Source organism: Eurypyga helias, unplaced genomic scaffold, assembly GCF_000690775.1.
Source record: "Eurypyga helias isolate BGI_N326 unplaced genomic scaffold, ASM69077v1 scaffold16439, whole genome shotgun sequence".
Taxonomy (NCBI): Eukaryota; Metazoa; Chordata; class Aves; order Eurypygiformes; family Eurypygidae; genus Eurypyga; species Eurypyga helias.
This window is the reverse complement of record NW_010274125.1, coordinates 552-18,716: the sequence shown is the minus strand read 5'-3', so window position 1 is coordinate 18,716 and position 18,165 is coordinate 552. Positions and strand designations below refer to the sequence as shown.

At 40.2% G+C, this 18,165-nt stretch overlaps 1 protein-coding gene across 1 annotated transcript; it reads right to left on the bottom strand.

Moving 5' to 3' along the window:
- Positions 1 to 2,430: 2,430 nt before the first annotated feature.
- Positions 2,431 to 17,916, bottom strand: LOC104515665 (carbonic anhydrase 3-like; the record flags this gene model as incomplete). Its single annotated transcript, XM_010159725.1, is given in 7 exon segments — positions 2,431 to 2,497; positions 2,499 to 2,539; positions 6,761 to 6,916; positions 7,890 to 7,955; positions 8,874 to 8,966; positions 9,802 to 9,920; positions 17,719 to 17,916. Coding segments are annotated over 7 exon segments (740 nt in total), but the record flags the coding sequence as incomplete, so codon positions are not given.
- Positions 17,917 to 18,165: the final 249 nt, after the last annotated feature.

Genomic DNA, 18,165 nt, shown 5'->3' with positions numbered 1-18,165 from the left:
CCTGTCCAGGTCCCTCTGGATGATAAATTTTCATGCTTCAGGAAATTGCTGGTTTCACCTGAAGGCAGGAAGCAGTGGGTATTCTATTGGAACCCTGTCCTGCATGGTCAGTGTTCTGTGACTTGCATTCCTGTTCGGAATAACATCAGCTACCAGGTACAGAATACTTCCTGATGTTTTGCGTATTTACTTAGGAGCCTATGAAATAAAAAAATGTTTATCTATTAAACCTTCCTCTGAAGAATAATGCACAATCCAGCAGCATAAGCATATTCTTACCTCTAAAGCTAACACTGTTTTGGGTACTGGTGGTCAAACACAAAGGTTTTTTTGCTCTGAATGGCCCAACTGGGAAGAAATTACGTTTTATCAAATATTCTAAGAAAATACATGTTTTCAAACACAGGGACCTGAATAGATAGGCTTTACTATCAAGGCCAGGCTGGATGAGGCTTTGAGCAACCTGGTCTAGTGGAAGGTGTCCCTGCCCATGGCAGGGGGGGTGGAACTAGATCATCATTAAGGTCCCTTCCAACCCAAAACATTCTGTGATTCTGTGATACTGGTGAAGACATCCCTCTGAGTAAGTACACTTATGTACACGTAAGACCATCTGTGTCAATGTCAGCCCTATGTGCATGTAACATAAGTAAGTGCCAATTCATCCCAATCCTTTCACAAATGAATCACTTTGCAGATGAAAGTGCAAACACAAACAGCACAATGCAATCCATTTGGGAAATGATTTGGGACATACTATAGTGACCAAGTTATGTTTCCCAGCCAAAACACTACCGTATTTGAAGGGAGAACGCTAAGTGGGGACATGGTTCAGAACCTTTTGCACTGGGTAACCCGGAGACAGGGAGCATAGCCTCATCTCATCAACAAGCTCAGCAGCATCTCCTGCTCTAGAGCATGGCAGCTAAGCCTCCAGCCACTGCCAGAGCAGCAGATGCTTTGTGTTTCCTGAGCTCAGTGTGAATTACCATCCAGATTAACGGTTTTAGATACAGATTGAATTTTTCCGATGTGCAATCAACTTGTGAAGGAGTTGTTCCATATGACATTACAAGAAAGCCATTGTCAGAATAGGGTAATCTCACTAAACGAATAGATGTGGATGTCTCAATGATGTGGCATAATTAAGACACTATTTCTTTACTTGCAGTCACATGAAATATTATCAGCACTCTTGTAGTTCAAACCAACATCTGAAAAAGATACCATCCATCCTCAATTTCCCTGAAGGTGTATTACAGAGGACATTGACAACTGTTCCTTGAAAATTCTGTTCTCTTTACATGTTCCTAAAACTGGAAAAAAACATACAAAACAAAAATTCTTAAGTAAATGTATTTATTATTTTGGGGGTTTTTTAATGCAGAAATACTGTTATTTCAAGTATAGTCTTACAATTCTGTTTCATTGTTCTTTATGCCAAAACAAGGGACAAGAACACCCTGGTCAACTGCATTTTGATCAGGAGATTCAAACTGTAGTTTCAGATATCTATTCAAAAATCTAATTGGTAGCAGGATCAATTATATTTGCACATGACATGAGAATCTGCCTCCAAAAAAACCCCCACTGAACCCATTAAGAACTCTTGCTGTCTTAACACCCTTTTTACACAGAAAAGCCACTTGCACATATGGAGAAAATAGATATTCAGGATATGAAAAGCTGGTTCTCAAAATCCATGTCACACTTACTGCTACAACATTAAAATGCAAATTAGTCTTCTAATATGGACAACCAGCTGTGACAGAAACAGCAACAGCTCTTCCCCCATTCCATAATTTGAACTATGTATAAATGAGGCAACACAATTTTCAGAATAGACCTCAGTTTCACCTGTCCATTGTTTTAAGAAGTTAAAAGCTTATTTCTTTATCAAGGGTAATGAAGCAACTTTCTACTCTTTCATATTTTATGTGAGTATGAAATGCCAAGACAGTGCTTTCATTTACTTCCAAGAATGCCTTGTTCATTAACTGGTGCAGCTCAGAGGTAGATATAGATAATGCTGAAAACAACTATGGAAAAATACGGTTTTATGCTGAAAACAATTACTTCTCTTAACTGCAACCTCTTTAGCATGGAGTAAGGCAATCATCAAGAGACAAGTGGGAACAGGAAACAGTTCTGTAGTTAGTGGCAGCTTCTTTCTTCCTTTGCACTAGTAACAAAAGCTAATGTTAAAGCAGTTATGAAGAGCCAAACAGATTCTCTACTTCTATTTCAACGATAGGATTTGCCTAAGTACATGTTACCCTCTGAAAATGAAACTCACATTGCACGACTCAAAAGTTTCAGCCTCTGGACCTACAGCTGGAGTTCTGACTCAACGCAACAGAGGACAGAAAGCAAAACCATCTCTTAGTTCTAGAGGTCGCCTCACTCAGGGACACCCATCCTGAGCACGTCCTAGAGGAATGATGCGCTCACCATCCTGAAATACCGAGGCTGAGTCGGGCGCCAGTTATCAACCAGGTTTTTTTTCGGCATTCTTGGACAGGCTCCGGAGCTTTGCCATCTGCCAGAGAGCAAAAAAATCACAGTGTCTTGATGGAAATCCCATAGGATCAAATCCACAGCTCAACATATAAACAAAGGAGGCTGGCCAAGCCCCAGAAGCTGGGGAGAAAGACTCCTGCAAAGTTGTGAAGATGTCCTTCATCCTATCACCGCAAGAACTGTACCCACGTTCTTTTCCTAGCAGTGATATTCTTAGAAATAGGACCCACTATCTGAACAGGACTGTGAAAAGTAGTCATTTATGTACCATCTACAGAGTGTGTACAGACAGAGAAGCTGTAGGAAGTCCTCAGAAAATGCAAATACAACAGCCTATGCCTTAATCCACCTCTCTACTGTAACCCTGCCCTAGTGTCTGATTGTTAAGAAGCCTCTGGAATGGCAAGGTGTTAGGGCTAAATAATAAACCAGTTGTTCATTTCTGTGGCGGGTCTGTAGCAGAGGACATATCCTGCTGCAGTGACACAAAGAAGTCCATTATTAATTAATAGGAAAGTAAATCTGAATAATGACTGGGTCAAGATTGCAAATGGTTTGTAAACAGGGTCAGCAGCTTGACTCCCCCAGTCTTTTTTTTTTTTTTAACCAAGGTATGGGGTTTTTTTGGAGGGATGCCAGGAGGAGAGTTCTGCCCACTCTTCAAAACTTTGTAATGCTCTGCTTTCTGATTTTCAAAGGATACAGCACATATACCCACTTACAGATACATTATGTTCATCTGGTGCCACTGCCAGGCACGACATCAGACAGAAAGTGCGTGGGCTGCCGTTCTGACACGTGACACTTCCCTGTTCGAATGGCTTACTGCAAAAAGGGTGCACGTGGTTTCCCATGTGTACACTCAAAAATGTAGCCCCCTGCGTGGCACACATCAGCTTTGTTTGCAACTAGCTTACATACGCTGATGTGTCTGCCTTTTCTGGTACAGCGTTCAAGTCCAGTAGAAGCAGAGCTTCTCTCTGGGCTGTAAAAGCTGGGTCCATGTGACTAGGCTAATTCCAGTTTATGGACTGGGCTAGCTGAGGCATCTCAACATTGGCCTTCACTACACGGCTCGGGAGAGACAGAGATCTCAGTTTGCCTGAACAACGATGAGGTCACATTTATAACCAGTATAACACTCACCAGCTGGATTATTCATCTGAAATTAAATTTCAGATTACAGATGAAGATTAATTTGTATGGGAACAGCAGGAGATGAAAATAGTTCATCAGTCTTGTTAATACTGATAAAGTACCATTGGAGAAGAGATTGCTGGGTTTTATTATTATTTGTGGAAGAACTGCTCCACTCAGTTAAAAAAAAAAAGTATATCTATATTCAGGCTATAGCTACATAAAGGTGAAAAAATTAGTCTGCGATCAGATAATGTTGTTCCGCAGTTAAATTCTTACCCTTTCATGAACAGTAATCTGAGCAGCTAGGCCACCCACTCTGCGTCTCACAGGGATTTCTGGTGAATTGACTTTTCCTGCAGAGTACTGATTCACAGTGACTGCACTTACCCTTGTGGCTAACATACTATTACCATCTGGCTGCAAAAGCATCCAAGCGATCCACTGTGAATGCAGACACACTTAAAGTAATTACTATTAATGAGGCTGCTGTGGTAGTACACTTTCCAGGATTAGAAATAATTGGTAACACAATCCTCGTTTATGAAAACATTATTTAGACAGCAGGCACTCTGGAGTGAGGGAAGTCTTTCTATTGTGGTTGCATTCAGTACCTCACACACACTGCCAACTCCACCCGACAAGTGGTTATCTCAGGGTAAGAGCCAATGTCCCATCTATATGCAGTAATTTCCTTTTGACCTTAAATGCTCTATTTTTTCCCACAATTACTCCAGTTTGAGAACAGTCTGTATGCTTCCCCAAACTGACTAACTTTAGATAAGCTGAAAAAAAAAGCCATGACCAAAAATACAGCAGTGATCAAAAAGTCTTTTCATGAAGCTGGATCAATGGTGTGATTAGTTATCCCTTTAAAAACCCATTTTAAATCAGAGATGCTCACTAATGACTACATGTTTCCCAATGAAATCTGTAGTTGATCTTCTGTAATATAAAGCTCTAAGCAGATTTATTTCATGGAAACCAGCCAGTATCTGTAATTTACACAAGTACCGGATTCAAAATAGCCCCTATATTTTAATTTTTGGATGGGCAAGGAAACAGGAGGCAGATCGATTCAATAAACTGTGAAAATTAAGCTGTAAGTTATATGAATACATTACCATATTTCATCTCCCGACTGCTAAGGTTCCCATCATACCTGAGTTCTACTCTTTAAAAGATAAAGAGTCACATAAATACAAAGTACTAGAAAACAGGGTTTTTTGGTGATACATGCACATCAATCAATACAGCAAAGCATCATATCACCTTGAGAATCTAGAAGGAGAAGTTACGTGTCTACATATACTATCTGCATAATATGTCAGTCACTTCAATAATGTTCATGTTCTCACTACCCTGGAGGCTTTAAGTTTGTGATATTGTATCCTGGGCTGTATCCAGAGAAGTGTGGCCAGCAGGTCAAAGGAGGGGATTCTGCCCCTGTACTCTGCTCTGGTGAGACCCCACCTGCAGTGCTGCATCCAGCTGTGGAGCCCCCAACATCAGAAGGATATTGACCAGTTGGAGCGAGTCCAGAGGAGGCCACGAAGATGCTCAGAGGGCTGGAGCACCTCTGCTATGGGGACAGGCTGAGAGAGTTGGGCTTGTTCAGCCTGGAGAAGAGAAGGCTCCGGGGAGACCTTATAGCACCTTCCAGTACCTGAAGGGGGCTTGTAAGAAAGACTTTTTACAAGGGCTGTTGTGATAAGACAAGGGGTGAATGTTTCAAACCAAAAGAGGGTAGATTCATACTAGATATAAGGAAGAATTTTTTTATGAGGGTGATGAAACATCGGCACAGGTTGCCCAGAGAGGTGGCAGACACCCCATCCCTGGAAACATTCAAGGTCAGGTTGGACAGGGCTGTGACAAACCATATCTAGCTGAAGATATCCCTGCTCATTGCAGGGGGGGTGGAGTAGAAAACCTCTACAAGTCCCTTCCCACCCAAAGCATTGTACAGTTATAGTCTCCTGAATAGAGGAATACTCTCAGATGAGACAACTGTCTTGTGTGGTGTGAGTAGAGTCATAGGCTGAAATGTGATGAAAGAGGGCATTCAAATTCCTATAAATGGGATTGAGGGTGAATGAGAATTAACAAGAAATTCTTCTTTATGGTAAGTGACCAGAGAAGGTTTTCAAATTAACAAGAAATTAGTTATCTGATGCTGCTCTCATTTGTGAGAATTTAGTTGGTATGGCTTCCAGAAACACAGGTATCAAGCACCTGATACAGCACTTCCAAAATTTTCCTGGTTACATTATCCCATCTAGAATGTGGGGCAGACAGAATCACCCGTGCCATTAAATCTGTATTCTGATAACAAGATGTTTGTGAAAGGAGCCTGCTGTAAGAGACACGTTTGCAAAGCAGAATGTTCAGAAAGTTGGCAATTCTCAGCTGCACTCGGTGAGAACACTGGACTCCTGCTTCATTCAGTGTGCGGAGTAGAAGGTGCCCGACTGTCCCACTGCATTTCACTGCAGATGGTCACCTTCTCACGGCAGTTTTACTCCATAATTTGTCCAGTGATTACCCACAAACATTCACCATGCTAAGCAATGAATACTTTATGTGATACTCTTTTCTTTAGTTGATGTCCCAAGAGGTCTCTTGCCCACAGGAGCAAGACCTCTCACATGTAGTTAAGTGCTGCCTGCTGTCACTCACACCCCAAACTGTTATAAACTCTTACCAGCTACACTGTGTTACAATTTTACTGATGTCTACAGCTCTCTGATGTCTGTGGATTTGAACCACCATGATGTCTGATGTGGGCTAGGAAATAATGAGCTGTTCCAAGTAAAGAAGGTCACTGTCCCTGCTAAATTAGTTAACACAGAATCATATGGAGACAGATAAAGAGATGTGTCTAATAGGTTGATTGCACATATTAGGCTGTAGGCTGCAATCCTCTGAAGTTTTTTTACAGGTTCCCTATGGAGTCCCGCGGTAGTTTCTAAGGCATTCAGTTCTTCACTGTCCTTTTAATAATTTCTCATCCAATGAGCATTTTCCTTGTCAAAAGCGTAAGATCTGGTTATGGCATGAAACTAAAATGAAGGGGGTAAAATATTACCTATTTGAAGTTTACCTGGTCTGAGCTGACTATGATAGGCTCTCTAAGAACAATCCAGGTGATGCACTCTTCGCAAGGTGGAGTAGTGAAAGACCCATGGTATGTCCAGTAGTCATGAGATTTAGGGAAAAGAATTGAAGGATCAAAGTTTTGAAAAGGAGCTTCTTTCCCCTTAAAAAAATAAACACAAATAAAACCCAAACAGAAAACTCTTCAATAGCCTAGTCAAGGTTAGGTAAAGATGCAGCTCTGGTATTTTAAGAAACTGAGACTCAGATACTTCAAAGGTACAAACTAAGGAAACTGAGCACACATCCACCCCATTCATAATGATGCAGTGTAAAGACAAGTGGACTGAATGACCCTCACAGATGGGCCCAGAGAAGCGTGACACAACATACAGCTCCATGATGCTACTCCTTGTACCTGAGCTAATTCATGTGAAGCGGTGTCCAGTACCACTGTGCTTCACTTGTTTCTGTGCAGAAATACTCAATCCTGGCCTCCTTTCTTATGGGAATTCTGCCTTTCTATCATCTATTGTATATTGCATTAGATCACCATATAATGAAGTCAGACTTCAGATACTCTAGATTTATGGTATTTGTGCTGATAACAAACAAGATAGCCTATGAAATGTACATTTATGGTGAGATCCCCATCACATAATGTTATCTGAGACACAGCGGTCGAGTCAGTGCCATTTCCAGCGGTCCATTAGGCAGCCTATTTCAAGACTGAATGGACCAATTTCCAAAGATTCCTTTTTTTGTCAGTGACCACTCAGGGAATAAGACTTCATGCCTAGTTTTCAGGTGAGTAAAGTTTGGTGACATTACTTTAATTTGCACAGAATTCTAAGGCCTACTAAAGCCAAAGAAGGCTTATATGTAAATGGAAGAAAATACTTTTCTTGTAAGAAAAAATGACTTATAGTCTAGGTCACAAGTATATTCTGGCAACGTCGCAGAGCAGAATTTGAAAACTAGAAAGTCATGCCTCTTGATTTTTTTTTTTGGCCCTGAGAATTTACAGCAGTCTTGCCCCTGCCCATGGCAGGGGGATTGGAACTAGATGATCTTTAAGGTCCCTTCCAACCCAAACCATTCTATGATTCTTACAATGAACAGCCCAGCATCATTACCTTTGTCTTGATAGCATTTATTTCTTCAAGAATTCTCTTCATCTCTGGTTTAGGAGTTTTCCCTACCTGTAAAGAAGAAAGCATGAGCTAACCAAAGAGTTCTGCTTGATCGGTTTTCGCCTTTCTCGTATTTTTTTATACGTACATCTAAACATATATCAACTATAAAACCACAATGCATTAACCCAATCTGTCACTCCTACCAGCTTAGTAAGTTATGTCATCTCTCTGTACCAAAACAGATATTATGGTCCACATGAGGATATTTTATCAGTACAGAAACTCAGCATCACAGGTAATTTCACAATACAGCTAATCCTGTTGACACTGTATTCTAACTTAACGAGGAGAAACAACTCTTCAGACTCAAATAAAGAATTTGGGAAAAGTTTCACTCTAGTTTAAAATTCAGATTTCATGATCAGACCTACTGTTTGCAATTGCTGATCTGAGACAGACACCCACCTTTCCATCTCTGGTGACTATTAATTAAACAAGAGACTGCAAAGGCCAATATTTCAGGCTAAGACTGCATGCACCCAAAAGGAATTTAAAAAAGGATGAGTTACATGTGTTGTCTGTGAGTTAGTTTTGCCTGGGAGAAAATTCATGAAAAGCCTAGGCATGGTATCTGTCCTTGAAATCCATCTGTGATTAGGATGGAAGACAGCTGACTGCTGTTGGTCAGAGGGCCACTACTGACATCGTGTCCCCAAACAGGGGCAAATACATCTGGATTTACAGCTTCCACCACCCACACAGTGACACAATAGCTGCTGGGGCAAGTGTGTGTAGTATTGGATACTATCTGAAATAGCATGACTCATGCTCTATATCTTGAAAAGCATACACTACTGAAAGTCAAGGCCTTCGATGTCGTATGATCCCGAGAAACTATATTCAGAGGGTTTTGGTTTTTTAATCCTGTAAGAATAGAAACCTCTACAGTAGCAGTACAAAGACAGGTCGCGTGTTTCTACTTACTTGCAAAAATATGGCCAAAACAGCTATTCCATCAGTTCTTCTCACAGCATCAAGGTAATTACTGTATTTGGGATTCCAGTGTAACAAATGTAGCTGGAAACAAAAAAGAACATGTAAAAAAAAAAAAAATTCCTGCATAGCAAGCCATCAGAGGATGAATTTAGAGTTCCTCATATACATGACTGTTTGGGGCAACAAAGAATGAGGATTAGGCCTTTGAAAAAAAAGAAAAAAGAAAAAAGGGGACAGCAGTTCATATATGAGTTGTATCAGCCATATATTACCATTTAGACTGCTATTTGCTTTAAAATAAACATCTTAACACAGAAATTGCAAAACAAGAACAGGAGTCTCGTCTTAAAGCTGAAGAACACTGAAAAGAGGCTTAAATACGCAGCTAGAACATGCTTCTCAGAAGTGATATTGATATGTGATTCATTTCCATTTGGCTTTCAAGTGACAGCAATTCCAGCAAAGAATCCTTAAGACTGTAAACTCTCTCTGTTACCAGTCTACAGTTCTCATCTTCCCTTACAATCCTATAGTGGTAGGAAACGAAGGTAACACATGCTTCCTCCTTTCTGTCGCTACAATGTTATACATGTGCTGTAATACTATACTTCCAGAATACTGTTTTAGCAAGTTTGCATTGCTTCTCAGTAATTCAGTCATGTTGTCCTATGTTTCAAGCCATGTTGGTTTGAGAACATGGAAACTTTTGTTTCACATAGTATTTTTCTTTTCTTATGCTGTGAGAATTAGTTCAACCCGATTCATATTTATAAGCATCGATGGGAGTAAGAAGAAAATGCCACAGATAAACACAACTCCCTGGAAAGCAGACAAAGACAAATTCTGTCCCACCTGAATAATAATGACAAATGTTATTTTACACACTGTTTCAAAGTAAAAAAGTGGTGATTCTTACCTCTCCTGCATATCTCACTCCGTTCACAACATGCTCGGAGCCATGGTCGTCAGATGAACCCCAATGGAAGTGAAGCTGACGCAGCCTGTACACTCCTGGAAGTGGCCCACCTCTCAGCACTGCAATTGATAATCTGCATCAGCATTAGATTGGGGTATTTTCCAATTTTATAAAAAGAAATATATGTATTCTTAAAATATTTACACATATATTTACATATTTACTGTACAGATGTTCGATGTTCTGAATGTACTGAATACCTCTTGGAAATCTGCACTGATTTTAGCAGGAATTCAGGCAACCATCTTCAGCTATATGCACTTAAGGCAGATGAAAATGATTTGTGTCTAGAGGCTTCCATTATAGTCAGTAGAGATCATTGTTTTAATTCAGCCCCATAAATGTGAATCTATCGCCATCTGGGATATGCCAAAAACACCTGGACAGGACAGGAAGATGTGATACAATGTCTGTAGAAGGGCTGTATTTTTTTAAAGCAGTACCTGGAGGCAAGGTGAAACACATTGGGCTACCAAAAATGGCATGAAGATGCCTATGATTAGGCAACTGGATTAAGACCCTAGCCAAACATTCAAGCCTCTAGAGTAATCCTGCTGGTCTTACGGCAGACACTCATCAGACTGTGACCTGAATTGCTCCTTGGACTCAACTGACTGTGACTCCATCTCTGTTGACTAGAATGGGAGTTTAGAGGCATAGTCCACCTACGTTTAAAAGGCCACATAAGACACCTGAATTTAGGTGGCTTAATGTCCCCTATGAATTCCTTCTAATACCTACCTATATCAAAGCACACAAAAATAGCCATGATTAAGACGAAAAACTGAAGTGCTAGATGATTAACAAATTCCCACAAAATGCTACAAACCGTGTCTCTTACTGCAGGCTATGCCTTATTTGTTTAAAAATCTATGAAATTACTGATGCTGCTTCTGCTATAATGGCTACGCTCTCTGGCTGTGGGAGAGGAGAAAGAAAACAGAATCTTAAAATCTTTACATTATGTACCAAATGAGAGTGGTGTGTTTGAAAGGAACTCACAATAAAAAGGGAAGAACTTCTTCACATTCACCAAATACTAATTAACATTCAATCATCATTTATTTTATTTGCACATAGAAGTCATAGCATTCCTATAAACCATTCAGCAGCTCTCAAGAACAGGTCTTTATATGCTATGAAAAGAAAGGAATGAAATCCATGATCATCTGAAGAAATGAAGTACTAGGAGTATTCTTTATTGAACATTAAGAGCAAGCTGTTATTCCCAACAAATTCCTTTTACTTGTTCCCACAGACATTCAGTACTGTGGCTGATGAGACCTGGTAACAGTAGTAGCTGACAAGGCCATCAATTGTCCATTAAAATAGATCTGTAAGACCAAATAATCCAGTTTAAGGTAAAAATGTGTCATTATTTCCACTGATGGGCCATCAGCAGTCATTTTCAATTGGGCCTTAGGTGAAGCTCTGCATCTATTCCTGCTTCACTCATCTATAAATAGACAGTAGCTTTTACTTAGCACACTTTAAGCAGACAGAATGATGCAAAGACTAAGATGCCTATAAACCAGCATCGCCTGAAGGATAAAAAGGTGTTTTCTTTCTCTTAATTGCAAGTGCGTAGTACAAAGCATAAAAAACCATGACAACATACGTAAATGAAATTACCCCATGCTTTAAAAAAGATAAAGCAAATGAAACAGTTACAAGGATGAAGAATATCTAAAACATTAAAAATCCTGAACTATGTCGGCATAGCTCAAAGTCAGTAAAAGAAATAATTACTTTTTTTAAAACATGTGGCTTGGAACAGAAATTCTAAAGGTACCTTTATCCTCTTGGGTTTGGTTTTCAAGAAATGCTAACACCGACAAAAACAGACCCATATTCAAGTTAGAAAAGGGATACGAGGTAAAAGTTCATAAAAGAAACTATCGTACCTTTAAACTGTTTTTCAGCGGTGTTAAAATATAGCTTTATTTTTATAAATTTACATATTTATATGCAACACGGAATTGGTCTAACAATTATTACATAGGAAATGTTCACTTTAAATATCCAAGACTCCCAGTTTTAAGGCTGCGTCAGCTGTTTTCCTACCACAAAACACTTAGGAAAGGATGCTTTTCTAGAAGGTCCCATGACTCGCTCTGAGCTTCTACCTAGGACTACTGACACTTTTGAAGCAAAAGCTTTAAAAAAGGAGCCTGCAGGCTCACTCCCTGATACATGGGCAACCAGTTTTTCTCTTAGTCCTCTGAAATAGTGCATAATCCTTTTCACATGGCTAGCTGAATGACTAGACTTACTTCTCAGCATTGGAAATGTGGCATTTCTGTTCCTGTTTCTGCTCTACAGGAAGTAACAGGATGGCCACAGCAGACTCACCAAGACATAACTCCCTTAAACTTGTTGTCATTAAAGCAACAGGGCCCGGCTGCAGGAATATACAAACCAGACCAGGAAGACAAGGGAGAAAAATATTCCCTCCTTTTAGGTGCCTTATTGTTTGCAAACTCTCATCCCATTGCTCAGTGATGGTCTGTTCTTATTTGGGTTTGCACGTGGCCCTCCACCAGTGCTGGATACCAGACATTAAAATCTCATGTCAGTGTGAAGCGCTTGCACAAACTCCACGTCCCTCCATCCACACCAAAGAACGGTCTGTCACCAAGTGATCCTACATGTACACACACACGGGCGTCAGTTCCAGTAAAAAAGCTCACCTTCTATGTGATCCACCATAAACTGAGCAGCGTGAGACAGAACTGGCTAATAATGTTTTTTCTTCTCTCAATGTAACCACTGAGGCAGATGTTTACCCCAGCGAGGGCAAGTGTTGTGCTGGAGGATGTAACTACAGTGAGAAAAATGCTGTATCTCACTCTGTGTGTTTTCACAGCAAAACGAGAAAAACGCTGTATCTCACTGTGTGTTTTCACAGCAAAACAAAGATGTGATGCAGTTTGAGTGGAGATGCCCACTCCACTTTACCTCAGTTAGCAGTGTGTCCTGAGCAACAAAAATCAGATTCACTAAGGTTGGAAAAAACCTGTAAGACCATCTAGTCCACCCATCAACCCAACACTACCGTACCCACTAGACCGTGTCCTCAAGCACCATGTCTACACGTTCCTTGAACACCTCCAGGATTGGCGACTCCACCACTCCCCTGGGCAGCCTGTTCCAATGCCTGACCACTCGTTCCACCCACTTGCCGAGCAGCCTAGGTGGGGGTCAGGTTGTTAATCTGTGCTAATGTCAACTGTCACCTATGCTCACTAAAGTAAAACTGGCAGAGCTATGCCTACACCAGTGTCATCCCTGTTTGCTGTGAATGCATACCATGAAAGTCAGGTGGAAAAACACACAGAGCACTAAACAGGCTCAGGAGGTGAGGTGTGTTTATCAACATAAGAAGAACTAACTGTTCTTGTAAGATTTATGATCCTCACATCCTGCCAAATCAATAAAATGAAATGGTAAACCACAATGAAATTAAATTAGTATGGTCTTACTGCATGACAACAAAAAATCCGTTACCCGTCTTATGCTGCTTTATGACAGAATCTAACAGTGCAGTATAAACCCCACAGCTTTTTAATGTCAGTGCCACATTTTTAATGTTATAAAAAAGCCTCTGCTCAAGAAGATCTCTGCATTGAAACACGCTGGCTAACTGCAAGGATAAAATGTATTTGGAACTAGATAATCTTTAAGGTCCCTTCCAGCCCAAACCGTTCTATGATTCTATTTCCTAAAATCTTTTGGAACACTTTACACAGTCCTCACTGAAATTTGCTTCAAGCAAACACCGAATAGATTTGCAGAAGAATTACTTTTGTCTGTATTTGAACGTTGTACTCTTACAGGGGCAGACTGAGAAGTGTCTGACATAAGTCTGGCACCCACCCTCACCTGCACTGCAACACAGCTTTCCCAGTTTCATGTCTGTTGATGAGAGCCTTTTCATCAGTGAGCTCCCACATCACCGTTGTGACCTACGGCAGGGCTGAAATCCCCATCTCCAGGGACAGAGAACTGACAGTCCACTCTGTAACTGTAGCCTCAGCAGGCCCTTCAAGCATTTTTCCCCTCTAACAATCGCACGGAAGTTCAGTTAACAGCAACTCAGCTCCTAAGTCCCCTGTACCCAGGCTCTGCAGTGCTCATATTAACACTCAGTACCATCACGCAGACACTACAGGATGTTAAACACTGAGGGAAGAATTTAACTTTGCTGCCTTTTGCAGTATGCCGTATAGCCACGGAGTGGAATGTTCCACAGCTACACAAACACTGAGATTTAGCTGTGCTATTCTTGTAATACCGACTGATTTGTGCCAGTGCAAATTCAGGACACAAAATGTTAAGTAACTTTTTGCTGGAATCAACAAAAATGTGTCTCTGGACAAACTTTCCATTGTTTTAATTAAAGTTACTGGGGTTTGTCATTGGTTTAGAACCCGTCAACAAATAAATGTTTATTCACCATCACCTGATAATCAAAAACCCATTTGCAAAGTTCAGTGACATTTCCCACAAAACGGTACTCTAGGGAATGTTGTCCATAAGCACTAGTCATGCTAAAAGAGACCAATATGCAACAAGATTTCACTGCTTACAGTAACAGTCCCTTTCCATTGTTTTTCATCATCCACTTCCAAAGGCAAGAAATTACCATCATCCTCTTCCTTCAACAAGAAACTGAAAGATTCTGCAAACAGCATCAAGGTAACCTTGTACTAAAGTGTGGCTGCACTGAGGTACTCCAAGCCCTTAAGTGTCAGTAAAAAGAGAAGTAGGAATCTGTTTGGCCAATGAACTTCCACAGGAAGTGTCAAGGAGATACCACAAACAAAGTGAGAAGAAGAAAGGCATCCATCTGCCATTTGATGTAGCCTTTGTGTGTCCCTCTCCAGCTGCTGTGTCTGGATCCCAGCACATGTATCTACTGCTCATTAAAGGATTGAATGCTTCAATCTAACCATCTATCCACAGGTATTATAAAAAAAGCCAAAGGGTCATAAACTGTAAGGAAGTGACAAGCTACCGATCTCATACACCATGACAATGATCCCACCAGTTACGTGGTCTCAGGACACTTCTCTGGCACAAATATTTTTGGAATTTTAAAAGCAAATGGGCTCTCCCAGTAGAAATAAGATTGCAGCCCTAATTCAAAACAAAACCAGAGTCACTGCTGGATCTAAAAGAGTATCTGAGTTGCCATTCAGGCCAAAATACATAGTGGTGGTAAGGCTGCCAAAGTTCTGGTATGGGTTTTATTGTCGCCATCGCAAGCTGGCACAACTACCAAGGAGATTTTGATTTCAGCTCCCAGCTCTTTCCTGGGTTTTGAGGCTCCAACCTCGACCTGCAACGATTTTACCGTGCTTAAGGCCCTTCTCCCACACAGGTATGGTAAGACAGGCAACTGAATCCACAACAATCCGTTAACTTGTACAGAGAGGCAGCAGAGGCGTGACACACCTCCAAAAGCAAGAATCTGTCATCAAAGCCTTCAGCTGTATCACAGATTCTTAGAGTCAACCAGACTTTATAAATAGCTGGAGGAAAATTCTCCCATCCCTTCCACATAACTAACTTCAAAGATAACAGCAATAAAGCCTTTTTCAGCATATGTGGATTACATTGGATGGCACTTTTCTGGGAAGCTTCTCTCTAATCACTTGACTTTACAAAAACTGTCCCAATGGTGAATATTCAAAGTATTCCTGGCAGAGAAGACACAATAGGAGTAAAACTTGGGGACATCCAAAGTAATTCATTTTATCACTCATCTTTGCAAGTTATTCAGCAATCTACTTCATCTGCCACTAATGAAAATCTAGATATAACTACAGATATGGGTATGACCAGTCTAACTGAAAAAGTCAGGAAAATAAAGGAAGCCCTTAGTTTTTAGTTAACTCAGAAATAACTTGGATATATAGACAGAGGGACAGATACATAGACAGATAGAGAGATAGAGTGTTTCTGTTACACAGGAATAAAAGCTGCATTCCTATATGACTGCTATTTCATATGTATGTATTACGCAGCAGGTAGGTTTTTTACAGAAAAAATAAGTCACTGTACCTATCGTAAAGAGCTTAAAACATGCTCAGGTCAGTAGGAATATTCACAGCAGCTTGGTCCTGCAATTAGCATTAAGTTAGAGAAGGAACACCACCCACAGACTCTGCAGGCAATGCTATAACAAAGGAGACATAACAATAAACACTGAATGTTTCTTGCTTTCAAAGAGTTGAGAAATACACCTACTTTTTTTCCAGTGAGTCACTTTTTATTTCTGAGATCAGAACACAAAGCAGTTCATCTGAAAAAAATTTCAGAACATTCCCAAACTTTCTGCTCTTGGCGGCCACAGCGTTGCAGCCACGCTGTAGACTGCTGTGCCTGAATACTCCCTCCCGTGCAAAAACTGAGTGACTAATTACTAACTACTAATAACTATAACCAATTACATGACATTTACACAGAAGATGCAACCAATGATATATCTGATGCTGTTCCAACAAATAACAGGGATGGTAAAATATGGTAAGTGATGGCCATGAAGGTCTTCTCTTACACCACAGCTATATCCCTTTACTGACGTATCGTGTTATCTAACATTAATAATATTGTTATTCAAATAACATTTAGCTAATAAAGTAATCAAGCTCTTGATTGCATAGTCATTTGTGAGTTTTGATAACGTATTAACTAGTCCAGCTTATATACATTTAGATTTCCAGTTTTCATGAAACCCAGGTGATTCATTAAAAATCCATTACATTAAATCCATGCTTGTAGACAATGAAGATCAAACAACCTATTAGTAAAATTCTCCTAGTAATTATAGCTGTCAATCCCCCTCATATGGTAATAGAAATTGGAACTTTTAATGCAGTTCAGAAGTAAGTACACCGTGGAAGACAGGCTTTTCAATATTTTACTGAAATTGACATTTCTTTTTCCTTTTCTTACCATCCCATGTACTATAAATAACACAATTACATTGACCTTGATACAACAATAGAGTGAGGTGTGCATTTGATTTTTCCTTTTTATCTCAGTACTAATGCAATTTCATACTTCTTTCAGTAATGTTTTTTCCTTTGAAATACAGCCAACAGTATGAACATGAAACGTCAGTGGTTCTGCCAACATAAATGAAATATTTCTCGCACCTGTTAAACAGAACAGACATATCTCTTCAAAATATATAACCCCACTGACCCTAAAAAGCTATGCATTCATTAGGAATGCATCACACTGCATGTTGTCCTAACTATGAGTGGATAAAAGATCTTGGACATTAAAGCTGAAACACTGGAATTTTTCAGCTTTATAATCCTCATTAAGACAAAATCTCATGATTGCCAAAAGGAATTTTAACTGATTAAGTACCGTGACTTTCTGGCAACATCTGGCTCATTACTTCATTTATCAGAAATTATATGAGTACATTTTTCAAACATTGTACCTTCAGCCATATACACGGTTAAAGATGTTCTTCTGGGCATCTCAAATAGCCTTGAACGGAGGAACTGAGTCCTCACAGACAAAGCCTGGACTCCACGCTCCTGGAAAGCAACACAACTGCAGTGGCTTTTGCAAGTGCAGAAATTTACCTTACATCTTTATTCATCCTGCAACAAGCTTCTTTGCAGCTCTCTCCATCCCCTAGGATTTTACCTATGTACTTTAAAAGTAGTCACAGCCCTTTTCCATCAGTTGCGTGGGGCACTGGAGTCACAGAAACCTGTACATCTCATGCAGGCAGGACACAGCGACCTTCTGACAGCCATGAGCATTCAGAGCACACTGTCTTGCGGGAGTCACTGACATACAATGACAGCTTGAGATGAAAACAAAACTAACCTGATCTATCGAAAGAATCATCAAATACAACTCTGCAGGTTTTCCCATTATTGAGGATGGTCCTGGCTGCACCAGGATCGTAACTAGCAAACCATGGTAGTAGGGAGCGATCGTAATGCACTTCTTTGTTATTGATTTCAATAGGTGACTGATGGCGTCCTTTGGCAATCGGGTAATTTTTGTGCCACTGATCTGGTCCTAGAAAAAAATACAGAGAACTACCTTGAAAATCTTTTCCAGTTAGGTACGAATTATACTTGTATTACAATAAACGCAAGCTTGGCTTTGCTTAGCTACAGAACATCAATTAGTAGGTTACTAATTACCTGGTTGTGAGTCATGACCTGTCAAGAGCTGCATTGTATAAAAAACAATTAGGTCATTGTAGTTGGAATATTAGATACTGCAAGTCATTTGGCTGAACCTAACCTCTCATAGCAACCTCAG